At 49.0% G+C, this 24,256-nt stretch overlaps 2 protein-coding genes and 1 pseudogene across 6 annotated transcripts in view; 1 reads left to right on the top strand and 2 right to left on the bottom strand.

The window, feature by feature from the left end:
* The first annotated feature begins 1,347 nt into the window (after positions 1-1,347).
* CYP8B1 (cytochrome P450 family 8 subfamily B member 1) lies at positions 1,348-4,668 on the top strand. Its single transcript, XM_040479957.1, has one exon. The coding sequence runs from the start codon at positions 1,422-1,424 to the stop codon at positions 2,925-2,927; it is 1,506 nt and encodes a 501-aa protein (XP_040335891.1). The 5' UTR covers positions 1,348-1,421; the 3' UTR covers positions 2,928-4,668.
* Positions 3,591-24,256, bottom strand: part of ACKR2 (atypical chemokine receptor 2) — a 37,792-nt gene continuing 17,126 nt past the window's right edge. For 2 of the 5 annotated variants that reach the window (XM_040479962.1, XM_040479959.1), the window contains one exon: positions 3,591-9,026. In XM_040479962.1, the coding sequence (XP_040335896.1) occupies positions 7,837-8,997 (1,161 nt within the window). In that variant the 5' untranslated portion in view covers positions 8,998-9,026 and the 3' untranslated portion in view covers positions 3,591-7,836. Of the gene's footprint in view, positions 9,027-20,006; positions 20,160-24,256 lie in introns of those variants that run through there. The other 3 variants (XM_040479958.1, XM_040479963.1, XM_040479960.1) reach the window with 3 other exon arrangements.
* Positions 9,099-22,952, bottom strand: LOC121034160 (putative uncharacterized protein C6orf52; annotated as a pseudogene).

The raw sequence follows: 24,256 nt of genomic DNA, 5'->3' as shown, positions 1-24,256 counted from the left end.
GACTGTTCCAAGGAGGGAGGGAATGAAATGAATCAAGGTAAGAATGAATGTAACATGGTGCTGTCATCCATTAAAAACTGGGGAACAATGTTTAGCTTATGCATGTTGGCCCACAATTTCTGACTGCAGATTTAGGCTGGGGAGAGTGGATGATTCTGAGTACTTGCTGTGGTTTCCCTAAGCAATCAGAGAGGACTTCATGGAGGCAAAGTGTAGACATTTCCAGCTCCCTGCAGAGGGGAATGGCACAAGGCAAAGGGAACTCAAGAGGTCATGTGGAAATCAGAGGAGACAAAGTCCCTGTTTGCCAATCAATTAGGAAGTTAAAGAGTAACCTGAGGTCACTAGAACTGGTTGAATTCTGAACCTCACCTTATTGCAACAATGGCCTTAGAGTCAATGGCAGAACTTTCTCCTTCCTGGGCCTGCTGGCAGGGACCTAGCCTGACACCTCACAAAAGGCCCCCAGTAAATGGTCAGCTCACCTCACCCAAGCCAGGACAGCAGTGAGAGAAAGTTCCCACTATACTCTGAGACTACACCCTTATCATGAAATAAAGTGACTGGTTTGAAGTGCTTCTCATCTCTGACATTTCATAATTCCAAGATTCCGAATCTGTCTTTCTTGCTAGAGAAGTGTGCAAACTAGGCCAGGGGTAGGGCTCCAGTCCAGAGGCTGAGGGATGGTAGTCTGAACCTCTGCTTTAAGAGTCATCAGTCTGGGAGGCTCTCTGGGTCATTTAATAATGAGGAACGGACAGGATGTGAAACTTTTCTTTTTAATTTAATTTAATTAATTAATTTATTTAGAGTGGAAGAGGGGCAGAGAGACAGGGAGAGGGAGAGAGAGAGAAAATCCTAAGCAGGCTCCGTACTGTCAGGGCAGAGCCCAGGACAGGGCTCAAACTCATGAACCATGAGATCATGACCTGAGCCGAAATCAACAGTCAGACACTTAACTGACTGAGCCACTGAGACACCCCTAAATGTGAAACTTAATAAATGAGTGTTGAATTTATGCTGAGTGAGGTAGTAAACTAATGAATAAATGAATCCTTGAAAAAATACAGGTGTGAATGGTCAGTAAATCGTGGGGATGGGGTGGGATCCATGAGAGCTTTGTAGATACCATTCTGGGGCTGGGTCTGAAAAGATTACAGCAAAGCCTAAAGCTGGTGAGGAGAGGCTTCTTTCTGGGCTTCCTTCTGGTCCCACCCCCTCCTTCCACACGACGAGGTTGCAGCAAGTGCTAAATCTAGGAGAACATTTTGCTCCTAGGTACTGTCTTGCCAGGGATTTTTAGTATAACTTACTGCCACAGGGCAAGGTCCAGGTCCACCCCCAGCTTGTCAAGGCCTCTCAAAAGCTCTCTGGCACTTAGAGAACAGTGTGTCCAGAGCTCAACCTGGAAGAGCATAGCCATGGTGCTCTGGGGTCTGGTGCTGGGAACCCTGCTGGTGGCCGTGGTGGGGTGCCTGTGGCTGCTGGGGCTGTTCCGGCAACGCAGACCTCAGGAGCCCCCTCTGGATAAGGGCTTCATACCCTGGCTGGGCCATGCCATGGCTTTCCGGAAGAATATGTTTGAATTTCTGAAGTATATGCGGGCCAAGCATGGAGATGTGTTCACAGTGCAGCTAGGGGGCCAGTACTTCACCTTTGTCATGGACCCGCTCTCCTTTGGCTCCATCCTCAAGGATGCACAGAGAAAACTAGACTTTGTGAAATATGCAGAAAAACTGGTGTTAAAGGTATTTGGCTACCGCTCCATGCAGGGAGACCACCGGATGATACACTCTGCCAGCACCAAATACCTCATGGGGGATGGCTTGGAGGATCTCAACAAAACCATGCTGGACAGCCTGTCCTTGGTTATACTGGGGCCCACGGGCCAGAGTCTGGATGCTGGTTGCTGGCGTGAAGACGGCCTCTTCCACTTCTGCTACAATGTGTTGTTCAAGGCCGGCTACCTGAGCTTATTTGGCTGTACGAAGAACCAGGAGCAGGACCTGCTACAGGCAGAGGAGTTATTTGTCCAGTTCCGCAAGTTTGATCTCTTGTTCCCCAGGTTTGTTTATTCCTTGCTGGGGCCCTGGGAGTGGCTGGAAGTGGCCCGGCTCCAGCGGCTCTTCCACAGGATGCTCTCCGTGAACCACAACCTTGAGAAGAATGGCATAAGCAACTGGATCTCCTACATGCTTCAGTGTCTGAGGGAGCAGGGAACGGCCCCAGCCATGCAAGACAAGTTCAACTTCATGATGCTCTGGGCCTCTCAGGGGAACACGGGGCCTAATTCTTTCTGGGCCCTTTTGTTCCTCCTAAAGCACCCGGAAGCCATGCGTGCTGTGAGGGAGGAGGCTGCCCAAGTCCTAGGGGAGGCCAAGCTGAAGGCTAGGCAATCCTTTGGCGTTGAGATCAGCGCCCTGCACCACACGCCAGTGCTGGACAGCGTGATGGAGGAGACGCTGAGGCTGGGAACTGCACCCACCCTCCTCAGAGTGGTGCACGGTGACCATATGCTGAAGATGGCCAGTGGACAGGAGTACCTGCTCCGCAGTGGAGACATCGTGGCCCTCTTCCCTTATCTTTCAGTGCACATGGATCCTGACATCCACCCGGAACCCACTGCCTTCAAATACGATCGCTTCCTCAACCCCAACGGTAGTCGCAAAGTGGACTTCTACAAGTCAGGCAAGAAGATCCACCACTATACCATGCCGTGGGGCTCGGGTGTCTCCATCTGCCCTGGGAGGTTCTTGGCCCTCAGTGAGATGAAGCTTTTTGTCCTGCTCATGGTCACATACTTTGACCTGGAACTGGTGGATCCTGATACCCCTGTGCCACCTGTGGACCCCCGGCGCTGGGGCTTTGGCACCACACAGCCGAGCCGTGAGGTGCGGTTCCGCTACCGCCTGCGTCCTGCCAAGTGAGCTCCGCCAAGGGGGCCGCAGGCCTGGCCAGGGAGGCTCCCTTAGGGTCTCCGCCTCCTCTCACCCCTCTGAAGCCCCACCCTCGCCTCCGGTTCTGCGATACCTCCTACCTGTGTCCTAGTCGCCTTCCTTGCTCTCTGGTTTTCCTCTAGCCACCTGATGGGCTTATCTTTCTCTCTTGAAACACCGTCTGTCACCGTGGGTTCCGCAGGACCTTCCTCTCATATGAAGTCCAGGGGAATGGGGGGAAATCTGGGGGAAACTTAGTTGGGGAAATGATGGCATAGCTTGACGAGTCTTGCCGTACAGAAACCAGTCATCATGAGTAACACAGTGTCCTGCAAATGTTAACCTCCACCCTCCCACCTCACTGTATTATCTTCCTCAATGCTTACTCCACATCCTGTGGAATTCAGGTTCGTCCAAAGCAATACGAGGCAAGCCACATGTGTAATTTTTAATTTCCTAGTTGATACATTTTTTTAAAAGGTAAAAAGAAACAGGTGAAGTTAATGTTTATAATATACTTAGCCCAATAGATCAAAAATATTAGCATTTCAATATGTCAATATAAGAACATTAGTAAAATATGTATTTTTTAGTAACATTGGGACAAAATATATATATAAAACATTAGTAAAAAAAAATATATATATATATATATTTTTTTTTAATTTCTTTTTGTGTGTGTGTTGCCTTCAAAATCTGGTATGTACTTTTTACCCTTGCAGTGTATCTCACTTCAGACTAGCCACATTCTAGTGCTCACCAACCACATGTGGCTAGTGGCTCCTGAATTAGATAGAGCGGGTCTGGAGAAACGCTGCCTTTCACATAGGAGTTATTCAAGCGGCACCCCCCCCCCCCCCCAGTGCCCTTGTCTCCCCTCCACACTCCCACCTCAGGGTGGTCTCAATCCCACCTGTAGTCTCCACAACCACAGCTGAGTTCAGAGCTCTCTCCTACTTCCAGACCCTCAATCTCCCCGCTGGGGTCCCACAGCACCTCTGACTCAGTTTGGCCCACACAGAACTCAGCATCTGTCTCCCCACCTCTGTCCTGAACCACCTCCTTCTCCGGATTACCCTACCTGCCTCTGCTCCGGACACCACCACCCGCCCCATCCCCCAGGACAGATCTGGGAGAAACCGGATCTCCTCCCCACTCTCACCCACAAACAGTCAGGCCCCAGGTCTGTCAGTTCAACCCTCTGTCGTGCCCCCGAAACGGTCCTCTTTTCCCCAGCCCCACTGCCATTCCTATGACTCAGCACTCGGCACACCTGGCCTGCCTGGCCCTCGGCGCACCCAGCTGCCAGAGACCTTTCACCAGACCTTTTGCCTGTCATACTTTCACTTTTCTGGTTCCCTGTCACCTCCTTGCACCTAACATTTGAATTTTGCCACAGTTGATCCCAAATGTTCAATCCAGTGCAATTCAGCCTTACCAACTTTCTCCAGTGGAACTGTCTGGAAAGTACAGTTGCTTGCTTTTTACTGCCAACCTGGAGGCCTTCCTGGATCTCACCCATTCCAGCCTCTGGCCAGAAATGGGCTCCCTCCCCTGAGGTTCCCCTGACACAGCTTGTGTCCCAGCACATCTGTTACTTGTTGTTGCTCTCTGTTTCCTGCTTTCCTCCTCCTGCCCCCTCCCCCGGACTGCAGCCCACAGGGCTTGGTATCTTATTACTTCATCCCTGACCCCCAATTCCCTAAATGGAGATTAAATGATAGAAAATTGGCTCAGTCTCAGCTACTTTACTTCATGTCCTCAAATCATTTCCTTCCCCTCCCTGGCCTCACTCAGCTTCCTGGCATGTGAAATGGAGAGTCCCATTGCCAGGCCTGCCTACCAGGGCTGGAAGTGCTGCTACCAGAGCCACAGCTGGCTGATGGCAGGGCCTGGCTGCGGCTGGGGCTGGAACAGGAGGAGCAGTCACTGGGAGCTTGCGTAGAGTCCTGGAGAAGGGAGGCCGGGCAGCAGAGACCCCCTGCAAGGATGCCTAGTGGGGCTTCTCTCCACTCACCTCTCCCAAATCTGTGACTGGCCTCTTGCATTTTTTTGAGGCTGGCTGTTCTGCCCTGAGTTTTGCCAAGATAACAGGCTATTAGAGTAACTCAGGCAAGGGCTGGGGCTGGGGCTGGGGCTGGGGCTGGAGGCAGGAGTCTGTCCCCACTAGCTGTGTGACTGTGGGCCAGAGTCTGCCTTCCTCTGGGTCTAACTGCCCCCAAATGACAACCTCTGTCTAGAGCCTGACAGAGCTCTGACTGCCTTGGAGAAGCCAGGATATCCTAACCTATCCCACAAGGGGCCAGGAGCACAAGAAGAGACACACAGGGAGAACAGGGGAGGGAGAAGGGGACTGAGAGGCTGGAAACCACCATGGAGAGCTTATCAGTGACCTCCCCACACAGCCAGGCCCTGTGCCAGAGCAGGTATTGGGATACAGGCAAAGATGCAGGGCCTTCACACACCTCCTGGGCACTGCTCAGGTGCTACACCCCCTCATTTTCCCTCTACCCAAAGAAATCTGGACCAAGGGCCTGGCCTGTCAACAGGCTGGGGGGCAGGACTGAGGGCCCAAATCCATTAAGTCAAGACCAAGAGGTCTCAACTGAGAGTGATCTCCCAGGAACTGCATGTTTGAGCGTATACCTGGGACCAAGGGAAGCCTCAGTGGGTCAGAGGTGTGGGGTGACTACAAGTATACCGTCCCACAGCCCATAACAACAGGCCTCCCAGGAAGCAGTGAGCACCCAGGATTATAGTGTGCATGTAGGGGCCAATGCCCAGCTGCGGGCACAGGAGGGGCCCATGGCACCTGTAGTCCTACGCCCCTTGCATGGGGACTGGACACACTCTCTGCAAGGGCCACCCTTCCTTCCCTAGCAAGGACCTTGAGGCAGTAGGAAGATTGAGACCCCCAAGGATACATCTAATCACTACCTGTCCTGACACAACAGTCCTGACCCCCAAATCCTCATTTCTGCACCAAATTTTTTCTCCCTCAAAGAAAAGCCCACTATGTGTATTCTCTAAGGATAGCTTATAACAAAGTAAGATCAGAGATGGCATGCCAAAGGTGGAACTGCAGGTACCTGGGAAAGAAAAATATTTTTTCCATAGGCAGTAATAGCTGTAAATCCTCAAACCACATTTCACAGGGTAGAGGCAGAGCCATGCCTGTCCCTCTCCCTGGGTCAGCCAGGGGAAGAGTCCATCTTGCCGCAGAGCCTGAGGACCAAGAGAATCATGGGAGCTTTCCTGGAAAGGCGTGAGCAGTGTAGCCAGCGAACTAGGCCTTTGGGTGGGCAAACGGAGAGCAGCAGGAGGAACCGAGGTGCGGACTGGGAAGTAAGGTCAGGATGAAGAGGTCTCTGTCCTGGCCTGGGCTGTGAGAGCCCAGCTCCAACTTGCTTCCTGACCAGTGCCTTCTGTGCTGTAGTCAGAGCCCTCGCCATGGTCAGCTGCAGTACATGGCAACTAGGACAGTGAGAGGGACCGAGGGGTCACTGGTGGCCACCCTTTCCCCTGCCCCTTGGGCACCGGCTTCAGGGCACTTCTTATATACCTGTTGTTTGCAGAGAGCACATACCCACACTTACACAGCTAGAGAAAGACACATAGGAACACACAGACACAAGGCCCAGGGGACACAGTGACACATTCATGTCAGATCCACATAGCTATATGTACTATGCACAGCCCACACAGCAACACAGACATGTGCACATAGACTACATGTACACACATCTGCCAGTGCTGGGGATAAGCCCTGCTAGGTGTCCCTTGGCTGGCATACCTTATCCCGTCTCATCTATGCATCATGGATACGATGTCAGAGACTCTGGGTACCTAGACCCAGTTGGTACAGCTCAGGCTGTATCTCACCAGTCAGGCTGCTATGTGGGCAGGACTGAGGTCCCTTGTGCACCAGATTTCAGGAGCTCCAAAATAGAACCCCACTCCCCCACATCCTCAAACAAATCATCACCTTCAGATACAGAGCTTCATTTCCCAGGGCACCAATGGAGCTCAGAGTCCTTCCTGACAGTGGGACTCTGGGGCCTTAGGAGAGACAGCTAAAGAACAAGGATGAGGGGACAGCTGGCTGAAAAAATGATCCCTGTTACACAAGAAAGTGGGCAAGCACAAAACATAGAGGTGGGAATGTGTAAGAGACAAGGGGTACCTGGTGTCCAGGAAGTGAAAAGGAATGACGGACTATAAGGGTAAGATGGCATATGGGATTCTACATGTGAAAGCTCCAGCCCTGAAGCCAGACAAAAAATTTAGACTTGATTGTGCAGGCCCCAGGGACCCTTGAAGGCTCCAGAGCGGGGCATGGGAAGCACAAGAAGGAAGAGCCTCCTGGACTGCCATGTTCACCTGGCATCCCACCTGCTGACTCTCATGTTCCTGGGAAGCTCCCCAGGTGGGGCACTTCCAGGCCCTCCGGCTTGCCAGACCCTTGGCAGTGCCATCAAAGCTGTGACATTAAACGATACTGCAACAATATTTTCCCAGCTGAGCTACAGGGAAGAGGGTACACTGGTGGGTGGCAAGCCTTGGACTACTCTGAGGAAGATGGCACTGATGGCTGAGGGTGGGTGATCATGCTGGCTGCTGGGAGCAGATTAGATGACAGGACGTAGCATGATGATAAGAAGCACAGAGGTCAGTTAGAACACACTGTAGCGATTCATGCAAGAGAGTATGATTTCCTGGAAGGCAATAAAGAAAGTGAAAGGAAGAGGCAGGAGTAAGTAAATGCTGCTGATGGTTGAGAACTGAGAACTGACCACTGGGTCTGACAACATGGTCCATGAGGCCCCTGAAGAGAGGACTTTGGGTGGATGCCCAACTGAGCTGGGTCCCATCCACTCTCACCAGACTGTGGTATGGCCACTCAGGCTTCATTTTCTCCCATGTCATTCATGTCAGGGGAGTGCTCAGCCTGCCTCTCCCCAAGGTCATTCATGCCAGTCATTTCTTCTTGGGCAGTGAGCCTGCTACTCTCAGAACAGCTGGACAGTGGGGCCTGTGCAGGGCGAGGTGCCTGGTTGTACCAGAGCACAGTGATGAGGAAAGCCTTCAGGTACCCGCGGAAGTGGCGGCTGGAGAAGGCATAGAGAATGGGAGTGAAGCAGCAGTGAAGGAAGGCAATGCTCTCTGTCACCTGCAGGGCATAGTCCAAGTGCTGGCTAACCTTGCAGTCCCCAAAGATTTGCAGGTCCAGCAGTGAGTGCAGAAACAAGGTGAGGTTGTATGGGAACCACAGCACAAAGAAGGCCACCACGAGGGCTACGACTATCTTCAGAGCCCGGCCCTGGCCTGGGGGCCTCAGCCTGACCAGCACAGAGCCAATGCGGGAGTAGAAGAAGATCATGACAAGGAGTGGAAGGAGAAACCCCAGGACGTTCTGCTGGAAACGGAGAAAGAGCTTCCAGATGGTCCCATGTCCTCCGAAATCTGCATAGCAGTTCCACACGCCTGTGGGGTTTTCATGTGTCTGCACAAAGACCATGTCAGGGATGGAGACAGCCAGGGCCACAGTCCATACCATGGCAGCCAGGAGCAGGCTTTTGGCCTGGGTCCTCAGTCTGTGGTGGGGCTGAGTGTGGACGATCTCCAGGTACTTGTCCATGCTCATGCAGCTAATGAAGAAGATGCCACTGTAGAAGTTGATGGTATAGAGGGTGCTCACCATCTTGCATAAGAAACTCCCAAAGACCCAATGCCAGGCCACAGAGATGCCCCAGAAAGGCAGCGTCACCACAAACAGGAGGTTGGAGATGGCCAGGTTCAGCAGATAGACCTCAGTCATCCGCCTGCGAGGCATGTACCGGAGCAAGACCACTAGAAGAAAGAGGTTTCCTCCCAAACCCAGCACAAAGATCAGGCTGTAGAAGACTGGCAGGAAGATCCTGCCAAAGGACATCACCTCATCCTTCCGGCAGAGCATGAAGGCCACACTGTCCAGGTAGTACTCGTAGTCATAGAAGGAGCTCCTGTTCTCAGAACTGGCAACCTCAGTGGTAGGCAGCAGAGGGGAGGCGGTGGAGGCCATGTTAGGAGGACACGCCCAGTTCTGGAGCTCTGTGGACCAGAGTACAGTGGGAGAGAAATAAGATGAAACCAGGCACTCTCCACCTCTCTCCAAACCCGCTTTTACTGCTGCTCTGGGAGGCCCAGCAGACTCTTCACATTGACCTCAGTACCTGTAGGTCAGCGAGGAAGAGCGCAAGTGTGGGGAACCTGAGCCTACCACTTTAGCCATGCCACCCTGGGTGGGTAGCTTAACCTCAGATGTTCTCATAGTACTCACTTATTTCATTATGGCTTCTCCTCTTTATTTTCCCCTTCATCATTTAAAAGAACTGATACGACCCAGTAATTGCACTACTAGCTATTTATCCAAGGGATACAGGTGTGCTGTTTTGAAGGGGCACATGCACCCCAATGTTTATAGCAGTGCTATCGACAATAGCCAAAGTATGGAAAGAGCCCAACTGTCCATCGACAGATAAAGAAGATGTGACGTATACACACAATGCAATATTACTTGGTGATCAAAAAGAATGAAATCTTGCCATCTGCAATTATGTGGACGGAACTAGAGTATATTACGCTAAGTGAAATTAGACCGAGAAAGACAAATATATGACTTCACTCATAGGTGGAATTTAAGTTACAAAATTGATGAACATAAGTGAAGGGAAGCAAAAACAATATAAAATAGGGAGGGGACAAAACATAAGAGACTTTTTTTTTTTTTAATAAATTTTTTTTTTCAACATTTATTTATTTTTGGGACAGAGAGAGACAGAGCATGAACGGGGGAGGGGCAGAGAGAGAGGGAGACACAGAATCAGAAACAGGCTCCAGGCTCTGAGCCATCAGCCCAGAGCCTAACGCGAGGCTCCAACTCACAGACCGCGAGATCGTGACCTGGCTGAAGTCAGACGCTTAACCGACTGCGCCACCCAGGCGCCCCAAGAGACTTTCAAATACAGAGAACAAACAGTGGGTTGTGAGAGGTGTTGTGGGTGGGGAATGGGATAAATGGGTGATGAGCATTAAGGAAGACACACTGTATTCTACTCCTGAAATCATTATTACACTATATGCTAACTAACTTGGATGTAAACTTAAAAAATAATAAAAATTTTTAAAAAGAACTGATAATATCTTTCAGATTTTTCTTTATTACTTAGAGAATACCAATTCACCTATGTACTGTATCACCATACTTTTCCTCATGTGTGGCTTGTGATTGTTTTTTTTTTTTAAAAACAAATGCTTGTCTTCAGTAGGATTTGTTTTATCCATAAATGTCTAGTGTGCCCACTCTGGCTTTTAATTTTTTTGACCTCTGTCGCCTAAGGATTTCCCTTGCTTTTGTTATTTTTAAAATATTTTAAAATATTAAAAACTATTTTATTACAAATATTTAGTTTTATATCAATATTTTTATTTGTAAGTATTCAATAGTTTTAACATATTTTATCCAGTATATCTAGGTTTGTAGCAGAAAGGTGTGAGCCATCATGTTGAGAGGCTCAGAACCTACTAAACCTTTCCATTCCTCAGTTTCCTCATCTGTAAAATGATAATGATAATAATAATAGTGCCTACTTCATGGGGTTCTTGTGAGGCTTAAAAATTATCATTCACTTCAGAGCATTTCACACTCCATGAACAGTGCCCAGAACGTAGTAGGCCCTCAGTAAATGTTAGCTTAAAATGTTGCTTTGTTGAGAACAGAGTCCATCATCTTTCCGCCAGCCTCTTCTCTCCTGCGTCTACCTAACTGAACAGCACCACTGACTCAGTCACCTAAGACTGAAACATAGGAGACGTCCCAGATTCCTTCCTCACTCCCTCACCACCATCCTGTGAGTCTCTACCTCCTTACTGCTTTTTGAAAATGTCCAACATTTCTAAGACTCATAAAAATACATACATGATATTCTTTTAATAGAATTAAAACAAATGAAACAAAAATACTTTGAAGGAGTTCAAAGAGATGAATGCGAAAGCTTGGGAATGATAGGGACAACATTCAAGATGGTGGCTGCCTGGGCGGAAGCCCAAAGCATGGGATGAGGGCAGGTCAGTGCAGTGGTTTCCCCTCAGAGCAGTGGTTTCCCAGGTTTTAACTGTATTATTAAAAATAATTTCTGGGGTGCCTGGGTGGCTCAGTAGGTTGAGCGACTGACTTCAGCTCAGGTCACGATCTCACGGTTTGTGGGTTCGAGCCCCGCGTCAGGCTCTGTACTGACAGCTCAGAACCTGGAGCCTGCTTCAGATTCTGTGTCTCCCTCTCTCTCTGCCCCTCCCCCACTCATGCTCTGTCTCTCACTGTCTCAGAAATAAATAAACATTAAAAGAAATTTTAAAAAAATAATTTTTAAGGGGTGCCTGGTGGCTCAGTTGGTTGAGCTCAGGTCACGATCCCAGGGTCATGGGCTCTGAGCCGCGTGTGGACTGCTTAAGATTCTCTCTCTCTCTCTCTCTCTCTCTCTCTCCCCCCCTCTCTCCCTCTCTCTCTCTGCCTCTCCCCTCCTCACATGTGCATACTCTCTCTCTCAAAAAAAATAGAATATATAAAAATAATTTTTAATTTTTTTTTCAACGTTTATTTATTTTTGGGACAGAGAGAGACAGCATGAACGGGCGAGGGGCAGAGAGAGAGGGAGACACAGAATCGGAAACAGGCTCCAGGCTCTGAGCCATCAGCCCAGAGCCCGACGCGGGGCTCGAACTCCCGGACCGCGAGATCGTGACCTGGCTGAAGTCGGACGCTTAACCGACTGCGCCACCTAGGCGCCCCTAAAAATAATTTTTAAGAGAGACCTTCACATGAACCAGTGATAAGAATTATGCTCAATTCTGTTGTGTGTTCCAGGAGAGAGACTTCAGGTTCAACACATTAGACTGTTCACCAGTGAAGAAGAGGGTTTTGAAGGAGAGAGGTAGGAGATAAAAAAGAATACATGACTCTGGCAGCAATCATGCATGGCCTCCAGAGTGGGGCCTAGAGGCTGGGGACAATGGTTCATAAACCAAAAAATACAAATCAAGCCCACTTTATACCTTTGTGTTTTATTTTTTATTCTTTGATTAAAGTGAGGTTGAACTTTTTAATATGTTCAGTGCCAGTTTGTATTTCTTTTGTGAATAATTTATTGTTTTAATGGGTGGGATTCTCATTTCATAAGAGGTTTTATATGGTAACGATTTAGCTTTTTACATATATATGGCAAACATTTTCCCCAGTCCTTCCTGGAAGTTTTGTCTATTTTTTTTTTTTCCAGGTAGAATTCTCCAGGAAATATTGACTCAGGCCCTCAGCTGACTCTTCTAAGTATCCGCAACACTGGGACCTCACAGCTGATGGAAATATACAATGCTGCTGAGGCAGAACTTCTCCCAGGGAGTCCCTGAAGTCCTCCTACTCATTGAGCCTCTGCACCACCCTTGGGCTCCTGTGAAATGGAATCTGGGCCAGATTTTGGGAAAATCACACACATGTCCTGTCCCCATCCAGGAGCTCAGCCTGGGCAGCTTTATATAGGGCTGGGCTCCTGACTGGCCAGAAACTTCACCCTGTGCCTTCCTTTCCTGGTTCTCCACTCCCCTCCTGTGCATCTAGGGCCTCCGGTCCCTGAGCCCCTCCCTTTCCTGGGCAGCAGTAAGGACGCCCCTAGCACATGGCTGGTGTCAGGAGTCTATGAGCTGCTGTGGTGGGAGGAGGGAGTACTCTTCTGCACTTGGAACTGATTAGGGATTATTTTTTTAAATATTTATTTTTATTTTGGGAAGAGTGCAAGTGGGGAAAGGGCAGAGAGAGGGGAACAGAGAATCCGAAGCAGGCTCTGTGCTGACAGGCTGACAGTAGTAAGCCCAGTGTGGAAATTGAACTCACAAACTGTGAGATCATGACCTGAGCTGAAGTCAGACGCTCAACCACTGAGCAACCCAGGTGCCCCTTAGGGATGATTAATCAGAAGTTGTCGCTAATTAAATATCGGCTCTTCTGGTCTAGCATTACTGACGTTGATCGTGACCTGGCTTCTCAAAGTCCCTGCTTTAATAAACAACCAAGTCGGATGACTGCTTTGATCAAAGCCAGAGGTCAGGGTTAGCAGGCTCCAGGCTGGCCCAGGCCACCTTTACAAGGCTCCTTCCAACTGAAACACTGTTCCCTTCCCTCTCAGGGCCTCTGGCCTCCTGATCTTTCACTCTGGGAATCTTTCCAGGTCTTCTTGACCTCTGGGAATCTTTCCAGGTCTTCTTGACCTCTGGGACCACCACCCCCTCCCATACTCTCACCAATAATGCTAACAACAATGACAGCATCAGGGAACACCCCCATGTGCCTGTGATAATTGGTCAGGCACCTTCACAGCCACTATGACCGGCCTGTAAGGCAAATCAGGAAGGAACTGTCAGCCCCATTTAATCCAGGAGGGGATTACTTTTCCACAATCACATAGCTGAGCTGTATCTGAATCCCAGGTTTTAGACACTAGAAACAGTGCCTTGACCCTGGTGCCATCCCATCCCCGTCCTCTGTTTTGCCCTATCCAACAGTCACCAAAAGGGGCCACTTGAGAAATGCGTGATTTGGTCTCAGGAGATCCTGACTGCCCAGGATACTGCCCTCAGTGGCTGGTCTAGCCTCTGTAGACTTCACTATTAATACCCCCAAGGCTTTACTGCACCTCTTGTGAAACATAGCCTCCCTATGGTCAATGGAATAATGGCCTCTCAATGATACCCACATCCTAATCCCTACCTGATATGTCAAAAGGGACTTTACAGATGTGATTAAGGCAGGCCCAATGTAATCACAAGGGTCATTATAAGAGGGACGTAAAAGTGTCCAAATCAGAGAGTGAGGGTGGAAACAGGTCAGAGCGATGCAGTTATAAGACAGAGAATGCAGGCAGCCTCTAGAAACTGGTAGAAGCAAGGAACAGATTCTTGCTGAGCCTCCAGAAGAAATGTAGCCCTGCTGACCCATTTTAGACTTCTGACCTCTAGAACTTTGAGATAGTAAACGTGTGTTGTTTTAAGCCACTGAATTTGAGGCGATTTGATACAGTGACAATAGGTAATACACTTCCTGTGACCCTCTCTTTTCCCATCAGTTTCTCAGACTGAGGGAGTGAGTATCGCATCCACCTCCTTCAACTCACAGGTGGGGAACTTGAGACTCAAAGAAGGGGAACAACTTGTACAAAGCATACAGTGAGTGATCAGTGGCCACACTGAAACATGACCACCATGTTCCTGACTGCCCTTCAGGTCTCTGTTAACTGACCCCTACCTGTCCCTCTGGACTCACTTGATTTTTTCTTTTTTTCTTTTCACTTTTCCTTATTGTATGAATTCATTTGGTGTATCCAGCAATACCTTGAGAGGATTAAATGAGGGTATCAGTTATTCACATCCAGTATGAATTAGCAGTGTGAAGTTCTGCAGTGGAACTTTTGGGGGAATCTAGGAACTACCTAGAGAGGGAGGATTTAAAGAGGAGGGAGAAGGGGCGCCTGGGTGGCGCAGTCGGTTAAGCGTCCGACTTCAGCCAGGTCACGATCTCGCACTCCGTGAGTTCGAGCCCCGTGTCGGGCTCTGGGCTGATGGCTCAGAGCCTGGAGCCTGTTTCCGATTCTGTGTCTCCCTCTCTCTCTGCCCCTCCCCCGTTCATGCTCTGTCTCTCTCTGTCCCCAAAATAAATAAACGTTGGGGGAAAAAAAAAAAAAAAAAAGAGGAGGGAGAAGGGCGAGGTGAGCAGAGCTTCCCGTACACTGAGGACAAGGGCACAAAGGCAAACTACACCTTGTCTCTGGAACAGTAACATCATCCTCTTTGTGACTTCCTGAGGCTGCTGGCCTGGACTGGCACCAGCTTTGACTCAGAAAGAATGTTTGGCTGGAGAATAATGTCTTCTCCTGAGGATCAAGGGCTCACCTCCCAAGGCCTCTCAGAGAAGTCATAGTTGAGGCAACAAGAGAGAGGATATTGCCATGTCCATCTAGACAAGAAGGCAGCCATGTTAGTTGAGCTCCTTCCATGAGCTGAATACTCCGATGCAATTTTCTCTTTTAATCCTTACCATAGTTCTGGGAAGCAGTACTGTTAGGATTCCCATTTTCCAGATGAGAAAACTGAGGTTTGGAATGGTGGAGTCCAATTGCCCACGGCTTCAGATCAGCAAATGATGGACCCCAGGTTGGATGGCCCCCACAGTACAAGGTAGAACGGGTGACACTTTCCCTCTAGCTCTCCTTTCAACACGGACCAAACCTGAATTTGAAGGATGGGCCTTTGGTAGGCGGACTTCTGACCTTAGCAACCAGTGGCAGAGAAGATTCAAAGTCATTAATGTGCTGAGGCAGCTCCCACAGGCTCATGAGAGCCAGTTATACAACATCTGGGAGGCATCCAACAAACCACCATGAAATTAACCAATTCTTCATTTGGGGATGAGTTGGTAGCTTGAAATTAGTCATGGTGGGAATATGTACACCGCAACAAATGCTACGAATTGGAGCTTCCTCTCCTTGCACGTGGCCTCCACCACTACCACTACCACTGAGAGCTGGTTATGAAACCTTTACTGGCATACCCCTGATCAGGACCCCATGAAGCCTGACCTAATCCTGCCCATTTCACTATGTCCCTGTCTGTGTCTCCCATCACTTTTTCCCCTCCACCTGCCACATCACCCCATGGCTGCCCTCCTCTCCAGCCAAGAACCCTTGGAGACAGGGCCACCCTGTCCCCTCTCACGTGCCCACGGCACAGCCATGCTGAGTGTGCTGCCCACAGTGCAGCTGTGACTAGCAAACAAATAAACAAGGCCAAAAAGGCCACACTAGCTTTCAAAATGTGAAACCAAGAATAACATCTGAAATCACTTCTAGCGAACAAAAATTATGCTGGCTTCCTTACAATTTGGAAATCATATCCTTTAAAATGCAACCTAAATTCTTCATTCCCAGAAGCCTGCCCGGGGCACTAGCCCCCAAGCACTCACAGAAGGTCACTCCTCAGCCTTGGTACCTACCCCCTTGAGTACAGTTCCCTTTAGAGAATCGCTCGCCTCCTCTGCTAGACTGGGGACACCCAGGGGTTGGAACTCACCAGTACAGGGCTGGCACGTAGAGGCAGTCAACAAATGACCATGGACCTCATCAGTACTGTCACCTCTTTTCATCCCTTCTTTTCTCACCTCATTTGTCCCTTGCCTGGTTTCCTGCCTTCCCTTACTGGTGCCCTGAACACAGCAGAGGCAAGACACTCCTTCTGTGGGCATTTTCCCAGCCTGGACCAGCCCTGCCACAGTGGCCTTGGGAGCTCCTGGCCATGTGGCATGTCCGGCCCACTGCTTCAGCTCCAGCCATGTTCAAGTGCTATCTCCAGCTGGCACAGCCTCCCTAGACCCAGTGTCAGAGGATGTGCCCTCTGGCTACCCCCAGCTTCCTCCCTCAGGAGCTCCCCTAACTGCTCTGGGAAGACTGGGATGGAGACAGAGTCCCAAGGCCTGGACTCTACCCTGGCTCAGCTTGGAGTGAGCCCTCTGTGCCTCTAACTCTGGTTTTCCCATTCTGCATTCCTGGCCTAGCTGTGGCTGGAAAAGTTGAGGCAAGGGGTTATGAAGTGACTCACTCTCTGACCACAGGGTCTGGCTGCGGAAAGTGCTCTGGCCTTAGGTTACAGGTAGAAGAAAACTTGCCTTTGGGGGAACTGGTAACAGTGATGGGATCACTCCAGTTTCCTCCTCCATTTGGGAAAACGCCAGATATTAACCTCTACTGTGTAATGACAATTACAACAATAGTAACACATACCCACCACTTACAGAGCACTTACCTTGGGCCAGGCTCTATTCTCAGAACTTGGCACGCATCCATTCATTTCATCCTCGCAATACCACTCAGAGGCAGGTACTATTATTATGTCAATTTTACATACAAGGAAACATAGCCACAGAGGGGCTAAGGAACTTGCCCAAGGCCACACAGCTAGTTAGTAGCAGAGCTGGGATCTGAACCCAAGCTGAGTCTGGGCTAGCTCATTAAAAGACAGGGGTGAAGGATGGGGACTAGAGATGAAGAAGTGACAGGAGACCAGACTGCCATTGCTCAGGGTGCCTGAATGGAAGAGAAATCACACAGGAAGAGAAATCATGAATAACCTATGGCGGGCGGGGGCGGTGGGAAACTGGGACTCTGCTTCACCGCTTCATTTGGGATGCCCTTGGACTTAAACTTCAGGCCCTGCCAGCCCTAACATAAAGTCAAGGCTTCCATTCTGGAACCCGTGACTTGCACAATCCTGTCTTCTCACCCATAAAATAAATAGCGCTTACAGCAAAGAATGTCGCGATGAGTAAATCTCGTGCCATCTTTTTTTTTTTAACGTGTATTTTTTTTGAGAGGGAGAGAGAGAAGAGCTCAAGCGGGGGAGGGGCAGAGAGAGAGACGGAGACACGGAATCTGAAACAGGCTCCAGGCTCTGAGCTGTCAGCACAGAGCCCAACGTGGGGCTCGAACCCCAGAGCGGGGAGATCACGACCTGAGCTGAAATCGGATGCTTAGCTGACTGAGCTACCCAGGCGTCCCTCGTGCCTTCTTTATAACAGCTAACACCACAGAGCCCTGATGGTGTGCTGGGGCAAGGAGCTATACATGTATTAACTTATTTAATTCTCACATTTACCTTACAGAAGTTAAATATTATCATCAGCCCCATTTTCTAGCTGAAAACACTGAGACACAGAGAGATTAGGGAACTGGCCCAATGTCACCTGGCAAGGGAGTAGTAGTAGGTCCAGGAACTGAAATCCAGAGTCCATGCTCTAGAACACTAAGTTATACTGCCTCTCAAAGAAAATAACAGGCCAGTTGTAGACTCCCTCCTCCAAACTTTCTACGTATTCATGTCCTCACTGCTCACAACAACCTTAGGAGATAAACACTATTGTTATTTCCATTTTGTAAATGAGGAACTGAGGCTCAGACAGGGGGAGTTACTTGCCCAAGGATACTCAGCAAGTGTGCTGCAGAGTCAGAAATTGAGTCCCTGCAGTCCGCTCCAGGGCCAGAGCCCTGGACCACACACTGGGAGCTCCACTGCTGTGAGCTCTCACCTCAGACTCAGGGGAAAGGACAGATGCCCTCTTCATGGTCCACTGTGGAAAGCACTGCATTTAAATTCATTGTGATGCACAAAACACTGTGGAAACAATAGTAACCAGTCCTGACGTGTACACGGGGCCCCTTACTTCTCCAGGCGCCTTTATATCCTGGCCCTCCAAGTTCTCCTGGCTCCCTTGTTACAGGCAGCATGTGACACCTCCCCGGTTTCACAGAAAGCCCAGAGCCACACTCACTACAAGTTAGGCAGAGCTGACCTTAGAGCTCTGAATCTCCGAGCAGTGGACCATTACATGCTCTCCTTCTCTCTTTACTTTTCTAACATGTATTTTTCCTGCTTACAAAAATCATACATGCTCAATGTAAAATGTGGAAATGTAAGAGAAAAATAGAAAAGAGGCTAGCTGCCTCCAGGAATAGTCTCTGGGAATATTTTGGTAAATCTTGTCTGTTTTCATGCCCATGGCTCCATCCGCTGCAGTAAACCTCCCTGGATTTTTGGAATCACAGAGAGCCTGACTGGCAGAGAGTGGTCTTGTCTGGTCCCCTGCAGGGTGTGAGTGCCTTTGAAGTCTCCTGATAGACTCCCCGGCTCCCCCTGGGATCTGTGAGGCCCTCCTGTTCCCCATGCTCCCTGTGACCCCACATTACTCAATGTTTCCCGGCTCTTATCAGGGAATGGGGATGTTGATGTCATTGAGAAACTCACAGGGCAACCCCTCCTCCCAGAGCTTACTTCAGTTAATAAAAACTCAGCAAGTTTAGAGCCCTACTCTTTAAAGAGCTGCTGTTGCAGAAGAAGGTATGATTTTCACATGTTTCCCAAATCATTTTTGCATTTCTTTCCTTTGTCTCTCTCACTGTTGCCTGCATTTACATTTCGGCATTATTCTTGGTTCAAAATGAAACACAATCACCACCTCCACTACCCCCAGGGAGGGTGGTATACTCAGCATGGTGCAGCATGGAATAGACAGAAGAGATTGGTCTACTTCTTTTTTTTTTTTTTAATTAATTTTTTTTTCAACGTTTTATTTATTTTTGGGACAGAGAGAGACAGAGCATGAACGGGGGAGGGGCAGAGAGAGAGGGAGACACAGAATTGGAAACAGGCTCCAGGCTCCGAGCCATCAGCCCAGAGCCATCAGCCCAGAGCCTGACGCGGGGCTCGAACTCACGGACCGCGAGATCGTGACCTGGCTGAAGTCGGACGCTTAACTGACTGCGCCACCCAGGCGCCCCAAGATTGGTCTACTTCTTAATGGCTGAGTAATCCCAGGCAAATTACTTAGCCTCTCTGAGCCTTAGTTTTCTCACCTGTAAAATATCTCCTTCCTGGAGGTTTTATAATAATTAGGTGAGTGCCTGACATAGAATTATTGGTTCCCTTCCAGGCCCCAAAATGACCCTTGGCTTAGCTTAAGAGGGATAAGAGGAAATTCTGAGACTATCTGGGGCAAGAGGGGGCTCAGAACTTGGGTGAGGGGTAACAAGAGAGAGCAAAGCAGCATAAGGAAAGAGTGTTGACATGCAAAGAATAACCTCAGCCCTTGGAGGGGGCCCTTAAAGACCTTCTCATCTGTCTCAGCTGGGGAACCAGAGACCCAGAGACAAAAGGGAATCCCTGAGACCACACAGCCATGTTTGACACCAACTTTCAGGGTCTTACAGAATCCACAAAGCAGATTCTCAGAGCTGGAGCCAAAGAGGGAAGGAACCAGCAAACTGCCTACTCCCTAGTGCTGAGGCACTTGTTCCAAGAGTTGTCCCAGAGAGAAAGCTCCACACTGACCTGTTAGCACTTCCCTCTCCCCACACCTGTGGCCACTCTCCAAGTCCCTGGATGCAGTCTCTCCCCTCTCCCCTGGGTAGAGTCTGCCCCATTCCAACAGTGGCCATAACCTACCAGAGCCAGACCAACTTGCCTGGGGATGTCCAACCTTATCCAGGAGAGCAACAGCACCCGGGTCATTCTTCCTCAGGGAAGTGTAGAGGGAGTGCGAATCTCCTCTCTGGACAGTGCCCTGAACACATCCTGTTCTGAGGCTGAAACAAAGCATCCCCTTTGGGCCTGCCCCTGCCCCGCCTCAGCTGCGAGCCATAAGCTATTTCCCCTCATTTGAAATGAGTCAAGCTCAAATGACTGCCCCCCTGAAGGAGCAACTCCCCCCACCCAAAGACAGTCTAATGTCTTTGGAAAACATGTGTCCCCAGCCACACCTCTCTGGACCATATCCCCAGCAGGGGAGCCAAGCAGATGATGAACAGCCGCAGTTCAGAACTCCAGGCCTTTGCTAGGCAGCTTTCCCCAACCTCCAGCTGCATTGATTTCAGACATCTCTCCAGTACCATCCTACCCCATCCTGCCCCTCATCTCCTCTGGCCTTAACTCCCAGCAAGCCCTGCTGCATCTGCCCCCCAAAGTGTCAGCAATATTTTCATTTCCTAGACTTTCCAAACCATCTTCCCTCTCCACCCCCACTCTTCTCCCTCTGCCTACTTACTTGTCTGCTCTCCTACTGGGTCAGGAACTCCCAGGCAAGGACTATACTGAACCCACCAGCCTAAGCCTAGGGCCAGAAAAGAACAGAAACTGAATGAATATGTGTGTGTGACATTCTGCCACCATATGCTTGCCAAGATGAAGGTACCTCTCTTCCGGGACAGTACCTGTGGCCCAGGGATGATGTCTAGCCACCCTTACCTCCAACCCCCTGCAGCCTGATACACAGCAGGTGCTTGGTGAATGCCTGTTGTCTCTACTTGAATTAAGCAGTAACAGAATAATGCCAGGAGGTCACAGGCACTGGCATTGGGGTCAACACACTGCCCGGCTTGAACCTGGCTCTGTGTGTACCTTCTATGTGATCTAGAGATGGTGTCTTCACCTCTCTGAGCCTTGCCATTCAGATCTGTATTGGGGGTGGGGATGCTGCCTCCCTCAGACAGTAATGATGAGAACTGAATGTCCCCAGAGAGGTGGACAAGGCCTTAAACATTTGCCTTCCCCTGGGGTCCACGGGCCATCTAGAGTGGAGGCCAGGCCATGATGGGTTCTCACTCCAACAGAAGGGAGCAGAGGACGTTTCAAGCGAGGGGTCTCCAAGTGTCTCCAGGCTAAGTGCTGGTTACCAATAGGACAATTAGGAGTAGGGAGATGCCCAACAGAAGCCACAGAGCCCTGGTTCCATCCCAGGGATGGATAACCTTTTAAGACTGGCTAGTTTTCATTCCGTATAATTCTCTTGAGAGAATTAGGACAGCTAAGTTCTAGAACCTAGGCTCCTTCCTCATCCTCCCCTTCTCCCAACTTTTTATTTTAAAATAATTTTTCGATTTGCAAACTTAGCGCACAAAATTCTTATATGCCTGTCAGCCAGCTTCCTCTAATGTTAACCACAGAACCATAGAATAATGATCCAAAGCAAGAAACTAACATTGACACAATACTATTCACTAATCTACAGACCTTATTCAAATGTCACCAACTGTCTCACTAATGTCATTTCTCTGGTCCAAGATCTGAAGCAGACTCCCACATTGCTTTTGGTTGTTATGGCTCCTTAGTCTCCCCATTTCTAGGGTAGTTCCTTAGTCTTGCTTTGTCTTTCATGACCTTGATAGTTTTGAAGAGAACCGTAGAACATCCCTAACTTTTGGTTTGATGCTTCTTCAAGGGTAAATTATGGCTATGTATTTTAGGCAGGAACACCACAGAAGTGATGTTGTGTCCTTCTCAGTGCATTATACCAGATGTCCATGATTTCAGTATGTCTCATTACTGGCAACATTAACTTTAATCACCCGGTAAAATAGTGTCTGCAGGGTTTCCACTGTGAAATTACTACCTATTCTTTTGTAATTAAGAAGCATCTTGTAGGGAGGTATTTTGAGACTATGCAAATACCCTTTCTTACCAACTTTTGCCCGCTAATATTAACATTCATTGATGATGCTTTCTGACAATTATTACTGTGTTGTTTCCCAAATGGTGATTTTCTATCTCTATCATTCTTTGTGTGTGTGTGTGTGTGTGTGTGTGTGTGTGTGTTAGTAAAGTTTATTTATATCACATTTTATCATGTCGGTCACACTGAAGTCCTGGAGATTTGTATGTGCATACAGAATCCAGGACATTCTTGGGAGAATTTTTTTTTTTCGAAAACAAAAACAAAACAAGATGTAATTAATGTGACAGTTGGGTAGCTTAATGACCATCATGCTCCTTTGGGGTCTCATCTGGGATTTTATTTTATTTTTTAATGTTTCACTTAGGTTTGAGAGAGAGAGTACAAGTAGTGTAGAGGCAAAGAGAGAGGGAGACACAGAACCCAAAACAGGCTCCAGGCTCTGAGCTGTTAGCACAGAGCCCAAAGCGGGGCTCGAACTCAGGAACCACAAGATCATGACCTGAGCTGAAGTCAGACACTGAACCAACTAAGCCATCCAGGTGCCCCTCATTTGGGATTTTAGAGTGAACTGTATCCAAAGGCTGCCAGTGGCAACTCAAGAGAGAGCCATAGGTCCTTACTTTTCACCATAAACTCCTTATTTAACTCTTCAATAGTCAAAAGAAGATTTGGATCTTCCAGTGGGTCTTCATCCTGTCTTTCTGCCAGAGCTGTGCTTTCCTGACACACGACCAGAGTTTCAGCTTGGTGTCCAGAGGTTCCATGCACTTCCATCTGCTGCATAACCAGAAAGAGAGTAACCTCTGTGCTATTGCTCAAACCAGTTGCCCGAGTGGTAACCCTGACAGGTCTGGAACACTGGCTTCACCCTTTGCCAGTACGAGTGATAACTGCTTTTGCTGAGCTATGTCAAAACTTGCAAAACTCTCCTGCCCAGCCATTTACCCAGAAACTTTACAAAATGAGGCCAGTTTGAATTTCTGCATTAAAAATTCCAGCTCAGGGGCTAAGACCTCTCACCTTCTCACAACTTCTATCGTTCTTTTTATATTTATTAATTGGATTTTGCTGTAAGAAAGACTTGGCCCTTCTTTTTATTTATATATATCAGCATGGACTTATGAGTATTAATTTTATTCCATTATTATCATTGATTTTGCTGTTCAAATCACCTCAATTTTTTTTTTTTTTTTGAGAGAGAGAGAGAGAGCATGAGCTGAGGGAGAAGGACAGAGGAAGAGAAAGAGAATCTTAAGCAGGCTCCACACTAAGTGAGAAGCCCAATGCAGGGTTCAATCCCACGACCCTGGGATCATGACCTGAGCTGAAATCAAGAGTCAGATGCTTAACCTACTGAGCCACCCAGGCACTCCTCTCATCCTCTTTTGAAATATCTCAGCCCATCTGCTTCCTGTTGAGTTGAATTTCCACCCATAGCACCTCAAACACCTACACTCTGGTATGCAGGGCAGGTTGTGAGGGTTCAGAGCCCTTGCATGGGTGGCCAGGTTTCCCTGGAATTCACTGAGGCATCTTCCGAGCAAGGGCTGGGTCCTCCTGGAATGGGCAGTTTCCAGCTAGAGGAAGTCAGTCATGGTTCTGGGGGCAGGGAATTCCAGGAAGGTCTGAGCCTGGCTAGGTAGACTCTCCCGGAATTACCCTCCATAGACCCACCCCAATCCTGGCCCAGTAGCAGCACCGGCCCACCGCTTGTCCTGCGCTTTTCCTTCTTGACCCCCTCTTCTCTGCCCAGGGATTGTTGCTGAGAAGTGCAGGTGGCAGACAGCTGGGCAGCACTTGCCCAAATTCTCTCCTGCAGAGAAAGTGCTCTCCTCCTGGGGTTTAGTTACTCGCTGTTCTCCACCAGCCCAAAGCAGCCAAAGCAGAGACAGCACCAGTCAAGGACAAAGGGGACTTCCCCATATCAAAGTGAGCTGGGGGGAAGAAGTCTCTGAACTCATCTTCTTTGCTCTCTTCAAGAAGTGCAACAATTATTTGCCCTGTGAAGAGTGTGGACCCAGACCCTGATGACAGGCAGCTGGGATGCACAGGGCCTCTCCTACAGGATACAGTGTTGCTTCAACTTCAGAATGGAGACCTTAAAATTCATACTGTCCTGACACACTCCTAACACACAATTTTAACACACTGGACACATTTACCATTACAGCAAAAAGTGGCATCACATTTTCAAAACATCTGCTTCTATTGCCAGCCAAGGGCCAACTGTGAACCTGTGGACATT

The sequence above is a fragment of the Herpailurus yagouaroundi genome, unplaced genomic scaffold, assembly GCF_014898765.1.
Source record: "Herpailurus yagouaroundi ecotype Mexico unplaced genomic scaffold, PumYag 159, whole genome shotgun sequence".
Classification (NCBI taxonomy): Eukaryota; Metazoa; Chordata; class Mammalia; order Carnivora; family Felidae; genus Herpailurus; species Herpailurus yagouaroundi.
This window is presented reverse-complemented; position numbering and strand designations above follow the sequence as displayed.